Here is a 14,083-nt window from a genome sequence, read left to right on the forward strand (position 1 = left end):
TTGAATTGCAGTATCTGCACCAGTCTTGGTGCCAGAAAAAATTAGGCTTACATGCTCAACAGGTGAATCAAGGCAGTTGCTTGATTTGCTTAGAACTTCTATCCCTGTGTGCACTGATGTGATAGTGAGCAGCTGTAACAAAAGAGTTTCCCTTTAGGCATCAATAAAGTATTTTTGATTCTGATTCTGATTCTGATAACAATACCTCACTTTCCAAAATGCAGTGATTTGAATGAGGTCACTAAGGGGACCCTTCATGCTCCTGCTCAGGTTCTCAAATATTAATAGGCAAAGGCCCCTTGAGGACAGTAATATGCATACTGGCACCTAGCCTACACTGCATAGAGAAGGTAACACATACTTTTTTATTATTGTAGTATTAAGAAGTCTAATAAAAGTTATTAACTTCTCACCAGATATAGAGTCTAAGAGTCACAGTACAATAAAAGGTATCCCAACACTCCAGTCATATTCATTTGCAGTAATGAGTTAAAACCTTGAGTCAGGTCCCTACTTGAAGCATCTTATTAAAATCAAAACATGGGACCATGTTTCATGTGGCATTTTATTTAGCACATTCAAATGTTCAACTATCAAAGTGTATTTTCACAATTTTCAATTAAAAAGCATGTGCTTCTGTTTGCTTGATGGCAACTTACAATGACCACCTACTACATAAATGTTTGGTTTATCTAAGATATTTTCCAGTCATGCCTTTCTTAATGTTTCGCTCAGGCCGCAGTATAATTATGTAACATTTGGGCACAAAAATACATAGTAACAGTCCAGAACTGGAGGCTAATATAGCAAACACTTCCACAGCCACAGTGAACTTCCCAGGGGAGCTGACATAAGCTGGGATGAAAGAGATCCACACGGCCCAGAAGATAAGCATGCTGAAGGTAATGAGCTTTGCCTCATTGAATGTATCAGGTAGCTTGCGTCCGAGGAACGCCAGCAGGAGGCAGAGGAAGGCCAGTAGGCCGATGTAGCCCAGGACCAGGTAAAATCCAGGAGGCCATGGCTCCTTACACTCCACAACAATCTAATTATGTCCAACAATACATGAACACACATCAATCAATAGATATAGTACAATTTGCTTGATGGTGTGAAATAATCATATGATTATGTTTGGTTCAGTTCTGATTTCAATAATGAACATTAAAGCCTGTGTAGGATTTTAACATTTCTGACTTTGGTGACTCCTAATATATCCTAGTATCAAAAAAGACACTGTGGGATACTGTTGTTCTTACTTTTCCAGTTGAGGCTTGGTAAGCTGGGTTCCTGAATGGGAAGGGGGGCGCGCCTAGCAGCCAACCAGCACAGAGACAAACCTGAAGGCAAGATAGGAAGGTAAGCATTTCTTTAAAGAAACACAAAAAACTTTAAATGGTCACATGAGGTTAAAATTAATTGTTCTGTAGCTCTCACACCTGAGGAGCTGTGGTGCAGATGATTAGAGTCCTCTGTTGAGAGGGACCAAACAGCTTCAGACCCCTGGTACCAGGTACATTAGTCTGGAAGGCCAAGAGAACCACAATGGTCTTAACGAGGAGGCAGGACAGACAGAGGACAAAGCTGATCCCGAATGCTGCCTGGCGGAGCCTACATGTCCACACAGACGGCTGGCCAATAAACACCAGGGAACACAAGAAGCAGAGCTTGAGTGACAGTAGAAGCAGGAAACTTATTTCTGAGTTGTTGGCCTTGACAATCGGTGTGGAACGGAAACGGTGAAAGACGGTAGTGATGATGGTTGTCAGCACGACACCCAGCAGTGTGAGTGCAACCAGGATGATGCCCATGGTGTCATAGAAAGACAGGAATTCATCGACCCCAGAGACACATTTCACCTTGTCTTTGTCTGACCAGTAGTACTCAGGACATTTTGTGCACTCGGTGGAACCTTTGGGGACACAGGGATACAGTAGACACATACTGACTAAACACACACAATCTCAAACTCTACACAACAACAGTTTCCCCAGTTGTGCAACATTTCTGTGGATTTAATGGCCATCTGCTTTTTACAGAAGTTCCAAAATGAATTAGTAAAATGTGTATGGGCTACCAGTCTGGTTGCTGATCTCTCCATCTGCACAGGGTAAACAATCAAAGCAGCAGTGGGGCTCTCCTGGACGTCTGGCCTGTCTGCTGCCAGGGAAGCATTGAGCGCTACACTCAGATACAGGCACCTGAAATTTTAATCATGTAGCCCAGGTAATACTTAAAATGTTGTATCGTGTAAAGAAACCTAAATCAATTTTAACACATATATGAAATCAGTTTAGGGGACATATGACCCACCTGTGACTGTCCTTTTGTCCATATAATGGTGCTCTGCTCCATCTGCAACTGTTGTCTCAATGGAGCCGAACCATCATAGCTTCCCACTTTAAGAAATCTAAACACAGCAATAAATTCTTTAAAGCCAAACAATAGGCCAAACAATACATGTGACAGTATTGTATCATAACTCAGCTGAATGCTACAATAGCTACAATCAACAAAAATAAAGCTTCTCAATCGTGATTCCTTAAACAGACAGTTGCATTCCTGTGTCTAGAAGTATAATATTCCACCTAATTTCACCCTTGCTGTCCTTCTGCCAGTTTAGGATGTCATAAAGAGGGACTGGCTCCCCGTTGGAGTCAAAATATACCTTCTCCTCAAACTGGTTGGTGAAATTCACCGTCTTCAGATGATGCAGCAACTGTATGAAAGGAGGAAGAAAGAAAACAAAGAACGGAGAAGAGAACAAGACATAAACACACAAAAACTCAAGCAAAAATGACAAAAATCACAAATAAATAATTGATTTGCATATTTTGTAGTTGTTTAACTTACCTGCCTCGAAGTAAATGATTTATGTCTCTCACACATCCCTTTGTTTTGTCCGGCAGAATCACAGTTCAATAAAGTGTGCAGAGCATGGGCGATGGCGTATACAGCTTTATACACATTATAGGATATTCTGACCTGAGATACATCAGTATAACTGCTGTCAGTATACCTCAGATCCTCTGAACCTGTGCATACAGGCTTATCATCAGCCCCCTTTTCTCCTCTAAACTCTAGCCTACAGCCAAACAGCTCTTCCCAGAACATGTTGACAAATTCCATCCCAGGTTTGGGAGAGGGACGGACATTCAACAGAAACTCTTTCAAGCCGGGGATCCTGACTCCAGGAAAGGAGAAGCCCAGCGTGCCCTCTAGGAGAGGGTGGAGGTGGGGTGAGGTCAGCAGCCTAGCAGCCACCCAGGATTCACTAGCTACCCACTGGATCCCTGTAACATTTCTCTGAGTCAGCTGGAAAATAAGGCATACATAAAGTAATTTGATCATGATAAGAAAGCTGATTACCACTGAACACCACCATTCTTTTGATATTCCTAATTCTCATATGATTAATTTAAATACTGCATAATATGTCATATGTTATACCTAGTCATATAAATTAAGTGAGACGTAGAGTGCTTACCTCTAAGAAAAGACCCAGCAGCTGTCCCTCTGAGGCAAAGACCACAACTACATGTGCAGTTGAACTCTGCAGCCTGTCTGCCATTTCTTGTATTTCAGCCGCTGTGGGTGATTCGGGGATAGTCAGATGAAATGCCAGACACCCACCTTGTTGTCTAAACTGATTAGAGAATGCTTGGACGCCATAGTGACTGTAGTCATCCTGAAATATATAGAGAATTATTTTGTAACTCATTTTAGCGTGTTTAACTAACTAATGGTAGGGTAAATAAAAACATTTATCTCACAGTGGTCCCTATTGTGCCCACCCAGAGCCAGTCTAAGAAGGTGACCAGCTGAACAAGACCTCTAACTTGAAAGAGATCACTCGGCACAGTCCGCAAGAACGACGGGTACATATGCTTGTCCGTAAGACAGGTACAAGTGGCAAAATAACTCACCTACAGGGAGATAAAGGTAACCTTATCTTTATTTAGATGAGACAGAAGCCAAAAACAAAGCATTATTAAACATTTTTAAACATTGTTCTGACATTTATTACAAAAGCCAAGTGCTGGAAGGAAGGACAGCATGAACAAAATAAAGTACTGTGTGTGAGCCTGCCTTTTCATTCCATTCTTACCAGTGGGATGTTGAAAGGACCAAGAGTTTGAGCTACAGCTCTTGTAGGGGAAGAGGATGCAAGGCCAATCACAGCAGGCACAGGAGAATCAGCAAGACATGAGGGCAAAGTTTCATATTGTGTACTATCCATTCTCTCCTCTGTTACATTTTCTTTTGTTTTTCCATTATTTTCAAGACTGTGAGTCATCGCTGTACTAATTTCAGTGCCTGTCTTTTTCACCGTGGTCAGGATCTTTTTCTTTCTTGTTTTTTCTACTGTGGTCACCCTCTCCATTCTAGTACCCCTGTCCTTCGGCATATTTAATCTATTTTCAGTTTCCTCCATTTGTTTCACCTCACTCATCACAGCTTTGGAGTGACTGACTAAAGCAAAAAGAGCTTGCAGGCCGGTGTGGACATGGTCACAGCTGTCCATGATCCGGTAGCCTAGTTTAACACCTGGTAACAGGCTTGAATTACGGTTAATTTCCTCCACTGCAAACACCATGGTCATCATCCAGCGGAAGGCTCTGTGATCAAAGCTGCAGAAAAAGTATTAAAGTTGAACAGAAAACACAGTATCACAGCACAATATAAATCAGAACATGTAAACAACGAAGGACCAACATAGAGATTTAAACACAGCAAGAGGAAATGATTTCAGTCAATTATTTGTGTGAAAATGTGAGATTTTTTAATGTGGTACTTATCAGCTATCAAGAGTATCCTCACCTGCTGCAAGGTGTGAGCTGAGGTTTGCTGTGGTAGCTGTGCTGTAGCTTAGGGGCAACATAGTGCAGAGGGAAGAACCCTCCAATCACAACATCCCCTTCCGACTGCAGGGCCAGAGGCTCACTGTCTGCAAGTTTCACACACTGAGGTAAGCTAGAAGCAACACCACTCACTCCCTCTAGCCCCAAACCACTTCGTCTTTCTATTATAGTCCCTTCTTTCACAACACCTCTTTCTAAGCTTAGTTCTCTCCTTCCCTTTGCACTTTTAGGAACATCAGAGAATGCTGGAAAAAGTAGGCTAAACAAGACCCAAAGAAGCAGCCACGGTGAAGCCCCAACAGGGGTTGAATGCAGTATCCATACTGACCCCATAAAGACTGTGTGTGTGGTAGAGACAATGGTTCTCCAACGTAGTCTCTGAAGGGCTAATGAAGCAGACTATATAAAAACTCTGATGTTTGCTTCATTTCATAGGTCATATGAGTCATCCCCAGTTCAACCAATCACAGTGAAATGCAACAGCACAGGAGAGTGGACAAGACATGGCTCACATGAACTGAGTCTTAAAACTGGAACATTGTGTTATTAGATTAGATTACATTACATTGCATTGCATTGCATTAAACTTTATTGTGATTGCAGACTTCAGGCACTGAGACAACGAAATGCAGTCTACTGTAGCATCTAACCAGAAGTGCAAAAAGCAGTAAAGTGCACAGTAATGTGCATATATATGGTATAAACAGTAAGTTGCAGTTTTGAATACACTAAGATACAGTACGAACAGTATTACCAGTATGAACAGTGTGATATGAATATGCTAAATTATTTACAGCATGAACAGTTTTGACAGTATGAACAGTGTGAAATTAATACAATAAGATATACACAGTATGAGCAAAAATATATGCAGTGCAGGTATAAGTACAAGTAATGGCAATAGTAAGACATTATATACAAAATAAACAGCTGGTGGTAGTTGTTGGTAGAAAATGTATGCAGTATAGACATTTATTAATTAAGTATTAATGTGAATACACTATAGGTCAGATATATACTGAGCCTGCTTGTCCTGGAACAGAACATCCTGTAGCGCCTCCCAGAGGGGAAGAGAGCAAACAATCTGTAGCCTGAGTGAGAGGTGCCAGACGATGCTACGTGTCCTCCACAAACACCGCTTGTGCTGGACAGCCACAATGGTGGGGAGTGGAGTACCTGTGATGCATTGGGCAGTTTTCACCACCCTCTGCACTGCTCTCCAGTCAGAGACAGAGCAGTTGCCATATATGTGATGCAGTTGGTAAGGATGCTCTCAATGGTGCAGCGGTAGAACTTCACCAGAATCTGAGGAGACATATGGAGATTTTCTTCAGTCTCTTCAGGAAGAAGAGACGTTGGTGTGAACTCTTGACCAGGGTCAAAGTGTTGAGAGTCCAAGAGAGGTCCTCGGAGATGTGGACACCCAGAAACTTAAAGTTAGTGACACGCTCAACCTCTGTGCTGTTGATATGGATTGGGGTGTGTGTGCTGCCTTTTGTCTTTCAGAAGTCCACAATGAGCTCTTTGGTCTTCTTGGTGTTGAGCCAGGTTGTTGTTAGCACACCACACCAGGTGCTGGACCTCCTCCCTGTAGGCCGACTCATCATTGTTGTTGATGAGGCCAATCACCCTTGTGTCATCTGCAAACTTGATAATGGCATTTGAACCATGTACAGGTGTGCAGTCATAGGTGAAGAAAGACTAGAGGAGAGGACTCAGCACACAGCCCTGTGTGATGCCAGTGTTCAGATCAGAAATCAGAAATACTTTATTGATCCCCGAGGGGAAACTCTTTTGTTACAGGGTGAGTGTTGAGGAGGTGTGGTTGTCTTACCTAATATACTGGGGTTTGTTGGTTAGGAAGTCAAGAACCCAGTTGCAGAAGGAGGTGCTGATGCCAAGGTCACAAAGTTTGGTGGTCAATTTGAAGCGGATGATAGTGTTGAATGCTGAAGTCGATGAACAGCATTCTCACATAGGTGTAAAAGTTGTTAAGATCATCAGGGAAGCAGGTAGTGCTGGTTAGGGGGGTGGTGTTGGTGGGATTGTAGTCCATGATGGCCTGGATGCCTTGCCACATGCATCAGGGGTCAGAGTTGTTGTTAAAGTGTTCCTCAATCCTAAACTTGTCTTTGCTTGGCCCTCTTGATGCCCCTCTTCAGGTTAACCCTGGATGTGCATCACCTGATCTGAAAGCGGTGTCACATGTCTTCAGCAGTAGGTGAACCTCTCTGTTCATCCACTTCTTCTAATTTGGGAAAGTCGTTTTCTATTTGAGGGTGGTGACACTATTGATGTTGGTGTTGATATAGTCCAGAACGGAGGAGGCACAAGAATCAATGTACGTGTGGAGTCCAGGGTGGCCTGGGGGGTATACATACTCTAGTCTGTGTGTTCAAACTGGTGCTGTAGTACAGAGTCTGCTCCCTCTGGTCATACTTTAACTGTTCTTACTGAAGGTTTCACATGTTTGATGAGTGGTGTGTACTTGGGGAGTAGGAACAGTGAGAGGTGACTTTCCTAGGTGGGGGAGGGGAATGGCTCTGTATGCTTCAGCCAGTTGGGCTAGGTTTTGTCTCCTTTAGTGGGGCAGAAGACACGTTGGTGGAATTTGTGGTGTACAGTCTTCAGGTTGGAGCGGTTGAATTTACCCACAACAATAAAAGAGGCGATCACAAAGAGACACACCGCTATAGGCACAGCCACTTCAAAGACGGCAAAACAGCTGGTGCGCCTATGGAGTGGGGCTGCGTGTGCCCCTGCTCTGTAGCTCTCTCACAGTCCAACAGTTATCCTATTTATCGGTATAGTAAACGGCATTATACTCACCAGAGATTCACCTGACTGCTTAAGCAACAGGAAGAAAGTTGTAGAGTAATAAAGCTCGCTTCTTGCTTCACTTGATTGGCTGCCTGGGCCAAGTTTGACAAGTGCGCTCAATAGTTGACAATATTTTAACTTTTATGTGTGTCTAAAAACCACTAGAAAAACGCGATGCACGACGCAAGAGATGAGCGAACACCAGTCGTGCCGTAAAGTAGGAAAACAATGGTTTTGCTGCCGACGCATTTCTAGCAAAGCATTTCTGTGTTATCGCCCCTCAAAGCTACCTCTGGGTGTGTAGTTTGCTGATGGCAGCATACAGTTCTTTCATTGCAAGCTTAGTATTAGCATCTGGGGGCATATAAGCTGTAGTCACAACAGATCTAAGTTCTCTGGGCAGATAGAAAGGTTTACTCTTAACCATGACATATTCTAGTGCGTGAGTGCGCATGCGCCAACGTGTATGCTGCCTGTTGCCGTAGCTCCGTCTTGTTAAAGAGTTTCCCCGCGGGGATCAATAAAGTATTTCTGATTTTGATTCTATTTCTGATTCTAGGATAGCAAGGCAGTGACTCTCGAGCTGTCCATGCACCAAGCTTTGTTTACATAAATGCACAGTCCCCACCTCTGGTTTTACTGGTGTCATCTGCTATGCTATCTGCCCGCAGGATGTAGCGCCCCAATAACTCAGTGGCAAAATCAGGAACGCCGCTGTTGAGCCATGTTTCCATAAAAAGCATGATGTTGCAGTCCATAATCCTTTTATGAGTGATGATCTCATCCATTTTGTTCAGCAAAGACAGTACATTGGTGAAGAAAATGCTGGGTAGAGATAGCTGATGAGAAGTTAGCTTTAGCTTAGCCATTAGTCCTCCTCTCTTCCCCTGCCTTTGTATAATCAAGTCTGTTTGACTATCGTCTTAATAGAGATGACTATAATAACAAAGAAATAATGTCGTGTTCTTGTACCTCCTACCTGTTCTTTTAAAGCAATGACCACAAATTTATCCCAAACTTATAATAAGCACATAAAGGAAATGAATGAGCAGGGTTTGATTTGTTGGGTTTTAAGTGTAAGTCCACTATTAAAACTCCAAGCTATAACTGGAACTACTCAAGGCATTGCATACACATTTTGTCACTGATGAAATTTAAATCAAATGTTTTATATTGATTTCACCCACCCGTTTCAGTTCTTCAGTGTTGGGTTGAAGGACAAAGTACAAAAATTCAGATTGTTTTGGTAACGTCAATCCCAGGCATGCCAGGTTTACACTTTTATTAAAGGAGTAAGTGTGTCCTTGTGAAGCTCTCAAAAGGTTCCGCTCCAGTAACTTAGTATCCAGAGCTTAAGTGCAGTATCTGCAGCAGTCATGGTGCCAAAAAAAAAATTAGGCTTACATACTCAACAGGTGAATCAAGGCAGATAATAATACCTAATTTTCAAAGATTTGAATGATTTGAATGAGGTCACTAAGGGGACCCTTCATGCTCCTGCTCAAGTTCTCAAATCTTAATAGACAAAGGCCCCCGGAGGACAGTACTACGGATACTGACACCTAGTCTACGCTGCATAGAGAAGGTAGCACATAGTCACTTACAGTAATGAAATAAAACTTTGAGCCATGTCCCTACTTGAAGAATTTTATTAAAATCAAAACAATGAAACATATTTCATGTGGCATTTTATTAAGTTTCACATTTAAACCTTAATTTTTTATTTTTTATTTTTTTTGACTATGGGAAAATATTTTCATGATTTCACATTAAAAAGTATGTTTCTGTGTCATTTAAAATGACCACAACATAAATATTAAGTTCATCTAAGATATTTTCCAGTCATGCCTTTCTTAATGTTTCGCTCAGGCCGCAGTATAATTATGTAACATTTGGGAACAAATATAAATAGTAACAGTCCAAAACTGGAGGCTAATATAGCAAACACTTCCACAGCCACAGTGAACTTCCCAGGGGAGCTGACATAAGCTGGGATGAAAGAGATCCACACAGCCCAGAAGATTAGCATGCTGAAGGTAATGAGCTTTGCCTCATTGAATGTATCAGGTAGCTTGCGTCCGAGGAACGCCAGCAGGAGGCAGAGGAAGGCCAGTAGGCCAATGTAGCCCAGGACCAGGTAAAATCCAGGAGGCCATGGCTCCTTACACTCCACAACAATCTAATTATGTCCAACAATACATGAATACACATCAATCAATAGATATAGTACAATTTGCTTGAAGGTATGAAATAACTAAATTCATAGGATTATGTTTGGTTCAGTTCTGATCTCAATACTTCAATTAACATTAAAGCCCCTATGTGTAGGATTTTAACATTTCTGACTCCTAACGGAATTATCAAAAAAGACACTGTGGGATACTGTTGTTCTTACTTTTCCAGTTGAGGCTTGGTATGCTGGGTTCCTGAATGGGAAGGGGGGCGCGCCTAGCAGCCAACCAGCACAGAGACAAACCTGAAGGCAAGATAGGAAGGTAAGCATGTCTTTAAAGAAACACAAAAAACTTTAAATGGTCACATGAGGTTAAAATGAATTGTTCTGTAGCTCTCACACCTGAGGAGCTGTGGTGCAGAGGATTAGAGTCCTCTGTTGAGAGGGACCAAACAGCTTCAGACACCTGGTACCAGGTACATTAGCCCGGAAGGCCAAGAGAACCACAATGGTCTTAACGAGGAGGCAGGACAGACAGAGGACAAAGCTGATCCCGAATGCTGCCTGGCGGAGCCTACATGTCCACACAGACGGCTGGCCAATAAACACCAGGGAACACAAGAAGCAGAGCTTGAGTGACAGTAGAAGCAGGAAACTTATTTCTGAGTTGTTGGCCTTGACAATCGGTGTGGAACGGAAACGGTGAAAGACGGTAGTGATGATGGTTGTCAGCACGACACCCAGCAGTGTGAGTGCAACCAGGATGATGCCCATGGTGTCATAGAAAGACAGGAATTCTTCGACCCCGGACACACATTTCACCTTGTCTTTGTCTGACCAGTAGTACTCAGGACATTTTGTGCACTCGGTGGAACCTTTGGGGACACATACAGTAGACACATACTGAGTAAACACACACAAACTCAAACTCTACACAACAACAGTTTGCATACACACAACATGTCTTGATGACTCCCCAGTTGTCTGTGGTTTTAATAGACTTCTGCTTATTAGTTAGCCAATTAGTAATATATGAATTAATAAAATGTGTATGGGCTACCAGTCTGGTTGCTGATCTCTCCATCTGCACAGGGTAAACAATCAAAGCAGCAGGGGGGTTCTCCTGGACGTCTGGCCTGTCTGCTGCCAGGGGGGCATTGAGCGCTACACTCAGATACAGGCACCTGAACAAATAAAGGTGTACGATTACACAACAAGATTTTCTTTGCTGTAGACTGGATGCTTGGTTGAAGAAGAAAAATTGAAAATTTAGTATCCTGTAAATAAACTTAAATCATTTTTAACACACAAATCAGTTAAGTGGACATATGTCCCACCTGTGACTGTCCTTTTGTCCATATAATGGTGCTCTGCTCTATCTGCAATTGTTGTGTCAACGGAGCCGAACCATCATAGCTTCCCACTTTGAGAAATCTAAACACAGCATTAAATTCCTTAAAGCCAAACAATAGGCCAAACAATACATGTGACAGTATTGTATCATAACTCAGCTGAATGCTACAATAGCTACAATCAACAAAAATAAAGCTTCTCAATCGTGATTCCTTAGACAGTTGCATTCCTGTGTCTAGAAGTATAATATTCCACCTAATTTCACCCTTGCTGTCCTTCTGCCAGTTTAGGATGTCATAAAGAGGGACTGGCTCCCCGTTGGAGTCAAAATATACCTTCTCCTCAAACTGGTTGGTGAAATTCACCGTCTTCAGATGATGCAGCAACTGTATGAAAGGAGGAAGAAAGAAAACAAAGAACGGAGAAGAGAACAACAGACATAAACACACAAAAACTCAAGCAAAAATGACAAAAATCACAAATAAATAATTGATTTGCATATTTTGTAGTTGTTTAACTTACCTGCCTCGAAGTAAATGATTTATGTCTCTCACACATCCCCTTGTTTTGTCCGGCAGAATCACAGTTCAATAAAGTGTGCAGAGCATGGGCGATGGCGTATACAGCTTTATACACATTATAGGATATTCTGACCTGAGATACATCAGTATAACTGCTGTCAGTATACCTCAGATCCTCTGAACCTGTGCATACAGGCCTATCATCGGCCCCCTTTTCTCCTCTAAACTCTAGCCTACAGCCAAACAGCTCTTCCCAGAACATGTTGACAAATTCCATCCCAGGTTTGGGAGAGGGACGGACATTCAACAGAAACTCTTTCAAGCCGGGGATCCTGACTCCAGGAAAGGAGAAGCCCAGCGTGCCCTCTAGGAGAGGGTGGAGGTGGGGTGAGGTCAGCAGCCTAGCAGTCACCCAGGCTTCACTAGCTACCCACTGGATCCCTGTAACATTTCTCTGAGTCAGCTGGAAAATAAGGCATACATAAAGAAATATGTTGATGATAAGAAAGCAAACAGATTACCATGAGCATCGACATTGTTTTGATATTCCTAATTCTCATATGATTAATTTAAATACTGCATATTTACATATGTTATGCCTAGTCATATAAATTAAGTGAGACGTAGAGTGCTTACCTCTAAGAAAAGACCCAGCAGCTGTCCCTCTGAGGCAAAGACCACAACTACATGTGCAGTTGAACTCTGCAGCCTGTCTGCCATTTCTTGTATTTCAGCCGCTGTGGGTGATTTGGGGATAGTCAGATGAAATGCCAGACACCCACCTTGTTGTCTAAACTGATTAGAGAATGATTGGATGCCATAGTGACTGTAGTCATCCTGAAATATATAAATAAATATTTTCTTAAATCATGTTAGCGTGTTTAACTTACCAATGGTGGGGTAAATAAAAGCATTTATCTCACCGTGGTCCCTATTGTGCCCACCCAGAGCCAGCCTAATAAGGTGACCAGCTGAACAAGACCTCTAACTTGAAAGAGATCACTCGGCACAGTCCGCAAGAACGACGGGTACATATGCTTGTCCGTAAGACAAGTACAAGTGGCAAAATAACTCACCTACAGGGAGATAAAGGTAATTGTATCTTTATCGAGATAAGACAGAAGCCAATAACAAAACATTATTAAACATTGTTTTGTGATTCATTACAAAAAACAAGTGCTGGAAGGAAGGACAGCATGAACAAAATAAAGTACTGTGTGTGAGCCTGCCTTTTCATTCCTTTCTTACCAATGGGATGTTGAAAGGACCAAGAGTTTGAGCTACAGCTCTTGTAGGGGAAGAGGATGCAAGGCCAATCACAGCAGGCACAGGAGAATCAGCAAGACATGAGGGCAAAGTTTCATATTGTGTACTATCCATTCTCTCCTCTGTTACATTTTCTTTTGTTTTTCCATTATTTTCAAGACTGTGAGTCATCGCTGTACTAATTTCAGTGCCTGTCTTTTTCACCGTGGTCAGGATCTTTTTCTTTCTTGTTTTTTCTACTGTGGTCACCCTCTCCATTCTAGTACCCCTGTCCTTCGGCATATTTAATCTATTTTCAGTTTCCTCCATTTGTTTCACCTCACTCATCACAGCTTTGGAGTGACTGACTAAAGCAAAAAGAGCTTGCAGGCCGGTGTGGACATGGTCACAGCTGTCCATGATCCGGTAGCCTAGTTTAACACCTGGTAACAGGCTTGAATTACGGTTAATTTCCTCCACTGCAAACACCATGGTCATCATCCAGCGGAAGGCTCTGTGGTCAAAGCTGCAGAAAATTAAACAAAAATGAATGCTGTCTATGTAATTCATCATGAGACATGAAACACAGTATTGCAGCACAATGTAAATCAGAACATGTAAACAGTGCAGTAGTAACAGAGAGATCTAATCACAGCAAGAAGAAATTATTTTTGTTACTTTTTATGTGAAAATGTGAGATTTTTTTATGTATCCTCACACTCACCCACTGCAAGGTGTGAGCTGAGGTTTGCTGTGGTAGCTGTGCTGTAGCTTAGGGGCAACATAGTGCAGAGGGAAGAACCCTCCAATCACAACATCCCCTTCCGACTGCAGGGCCAGAGGCTCACTGTCTGCAAGTTTCACACACTGAGGTAAGCTAGAAGCAACACCACTCACTCCCTCTAGCCCCAAACCACTTCGTCTGTATGTTATAGTCTCCTCTTTTTTCACAACACCTCTCTCTAAGCTTAGTTCTTTCCTTCCCTTTGCACTTTTAGGAACATCAGAGAATGCTGGAAAAAGTAGGCTAAACAAGACCCAAAGAAGCAGCCACTGTGAAGCCCCAACAGGGGTTGAATGCAGTATCCATACTGACCCCATAAAGACTG

The 14,083-nt window shown here is 42.4% G+C and overlaps 2 protein-coding genes across 4 annotated transcripts; both read right to left on the bottom strand.

The window, feature by feature from the left end:
• Nucleotides 1-546: 546 nt before the first annotated feature.
• Nucleotides 547-5,211, bottom strand: LOC122879552 (extracellular calcium-sensing receptor-like). 3 transcript variants are annotated; one of them, XM_044203790.1, is made up of 12 exons: nt 5,191-5,211; nt 4,822-4,948; nt 4,109-4,631; nt 3,774-3,926; nt 3,488-3,688; nt 2,854-3,315; nt 2,589-2,719; nt 2,314-2,410; nt 2,078-2,201; nt 1,440-1,912; nt 1,260-1,340; nt 547-1,045 (listed from the first exon to the last, which is right to left on the bottom strand). In XM_044203790.1, the coding sequence occupies exons 3-12, from the start codon at nt 4,604-4,606 to the stop codon at nt 689-691; spliced, it is 2,577 nt and encodes an 858-aa protein (XP_044059725.1). In that variant the 5' UTR covers nt 4,607-4,631; nt 4,822-4,948; nt 5,191-5,211; the 3' UTR covers nt 547-688. The 3 variants fall into 3 exon arrangements, with proteins under 3 accessions (XP_044059725.1, XP_044059723.1, XP_044059724.1); XM_044203788.1 differs by lacking the exons at nt 4,822-4,948; nt 5,191-5,211 and having other exon boundaries at nt 3,795-3,926; nt 4,109-4,710; XM_044203789.1 differs by lacking the exons at nt 3,774-3,926; nt 4,822-4,948; nt 5,191-5,211 and having other exon boundaries at nt 4,109-4,710.
• A 4,183-nt stretch (nt 5,212-9,394) lies between these two features.
• Nucleotides 9,395-14,083, bottom strand: LOC122879554 (extracellular calcium-sensing receptor-like). The gene is made up of 12 exons (XM_044203795.1): nt 14,071-14,083; nt 13,699-13,825; nt 12,978-13,500; nt 12,653-12,805; nt 12,366-12,566; nt 11,731-12,192; nt 11,464-11,594; nt 11,193-11,289; nt 10,916-11,039; nt 10,258-10,730; nt 10,078-10,158; nt 9,395-9,861 (listed from the first exon to the last, which is right to left on the bottom strand). The coding sequence occupies exons 3-12, from the start codon at nt 13,473-13,475 to the stop codon at nt 9,505-9,507; spliced, it is 2,577 nt and encodes an 858-aa protein (XP_044059730.1). The 5' UTR covers nt 13,476-13,500; nt 13,699-13,825; nt 14,071-14,083; the 3' UTR covers nt 9,395-9,504.

This window comes from Siniperca chuatsi, linkage group LG7, assembly GCF_020085105.1.
Source record: "Siniperca chuatsi isolate FFG_IHB_CAS linkage group LG7, ASM2008510v1, whole genome shotgun sequence".
NCBI lineage: Eukaryota > Metazoa > Chordata > Actinopteri > Centrarchiformes > Sinipercidae > Siniperca > Siniperca chuatsi.

Excerpts from the sequence above, each read along its gene's own strand:
- LOC122879552 (XM_044203790.1), bottom strand. The coding sequence starts at position 4,606 with ATGATGACCATGGTGTTTGCAGTGGAGGAAATTAACCGTAATTCAAGC. Across the intron at positions 3,689-3,773 it reads TGGGCACAATAGGGACCACT|GATGACTACAGTCACTATGG; the intron begins GTGAGATAAATG and ends TATATATTTCAG. Across the intron at positions 1,341-1,439 it reads TCTGCACCACAGCTCCTCAG|GTTTGTCTCTGTGCTGGTTG; the intron begins GTGTGAGAGCTA and ends TCTTGCCTTCAG.
- LOC122879554 (XM_044203795.1), bottom strand. The coding sequence starts at position 13,475 with ATGATGACCATGGTGTTTGCAGTGGAGGAAATTAACCGTAATTCAAGC. Across the intron at positions 11,040-11,192 it reads GGACAAAAGGACAGTCACAG|GTGCCTGTATCTGAGTGTAG; the intron begins GTGGGACATATG and ends TTATTTGTTCAG. Across the intron at positions 10,159-10,257 it reads TCTGCACCACAGCTCCTCAG|GTTTGTCTCTGTGCTGGTTG; the intron begins GTGTGAGAGCTA and ends TCTTGCCTTCAG.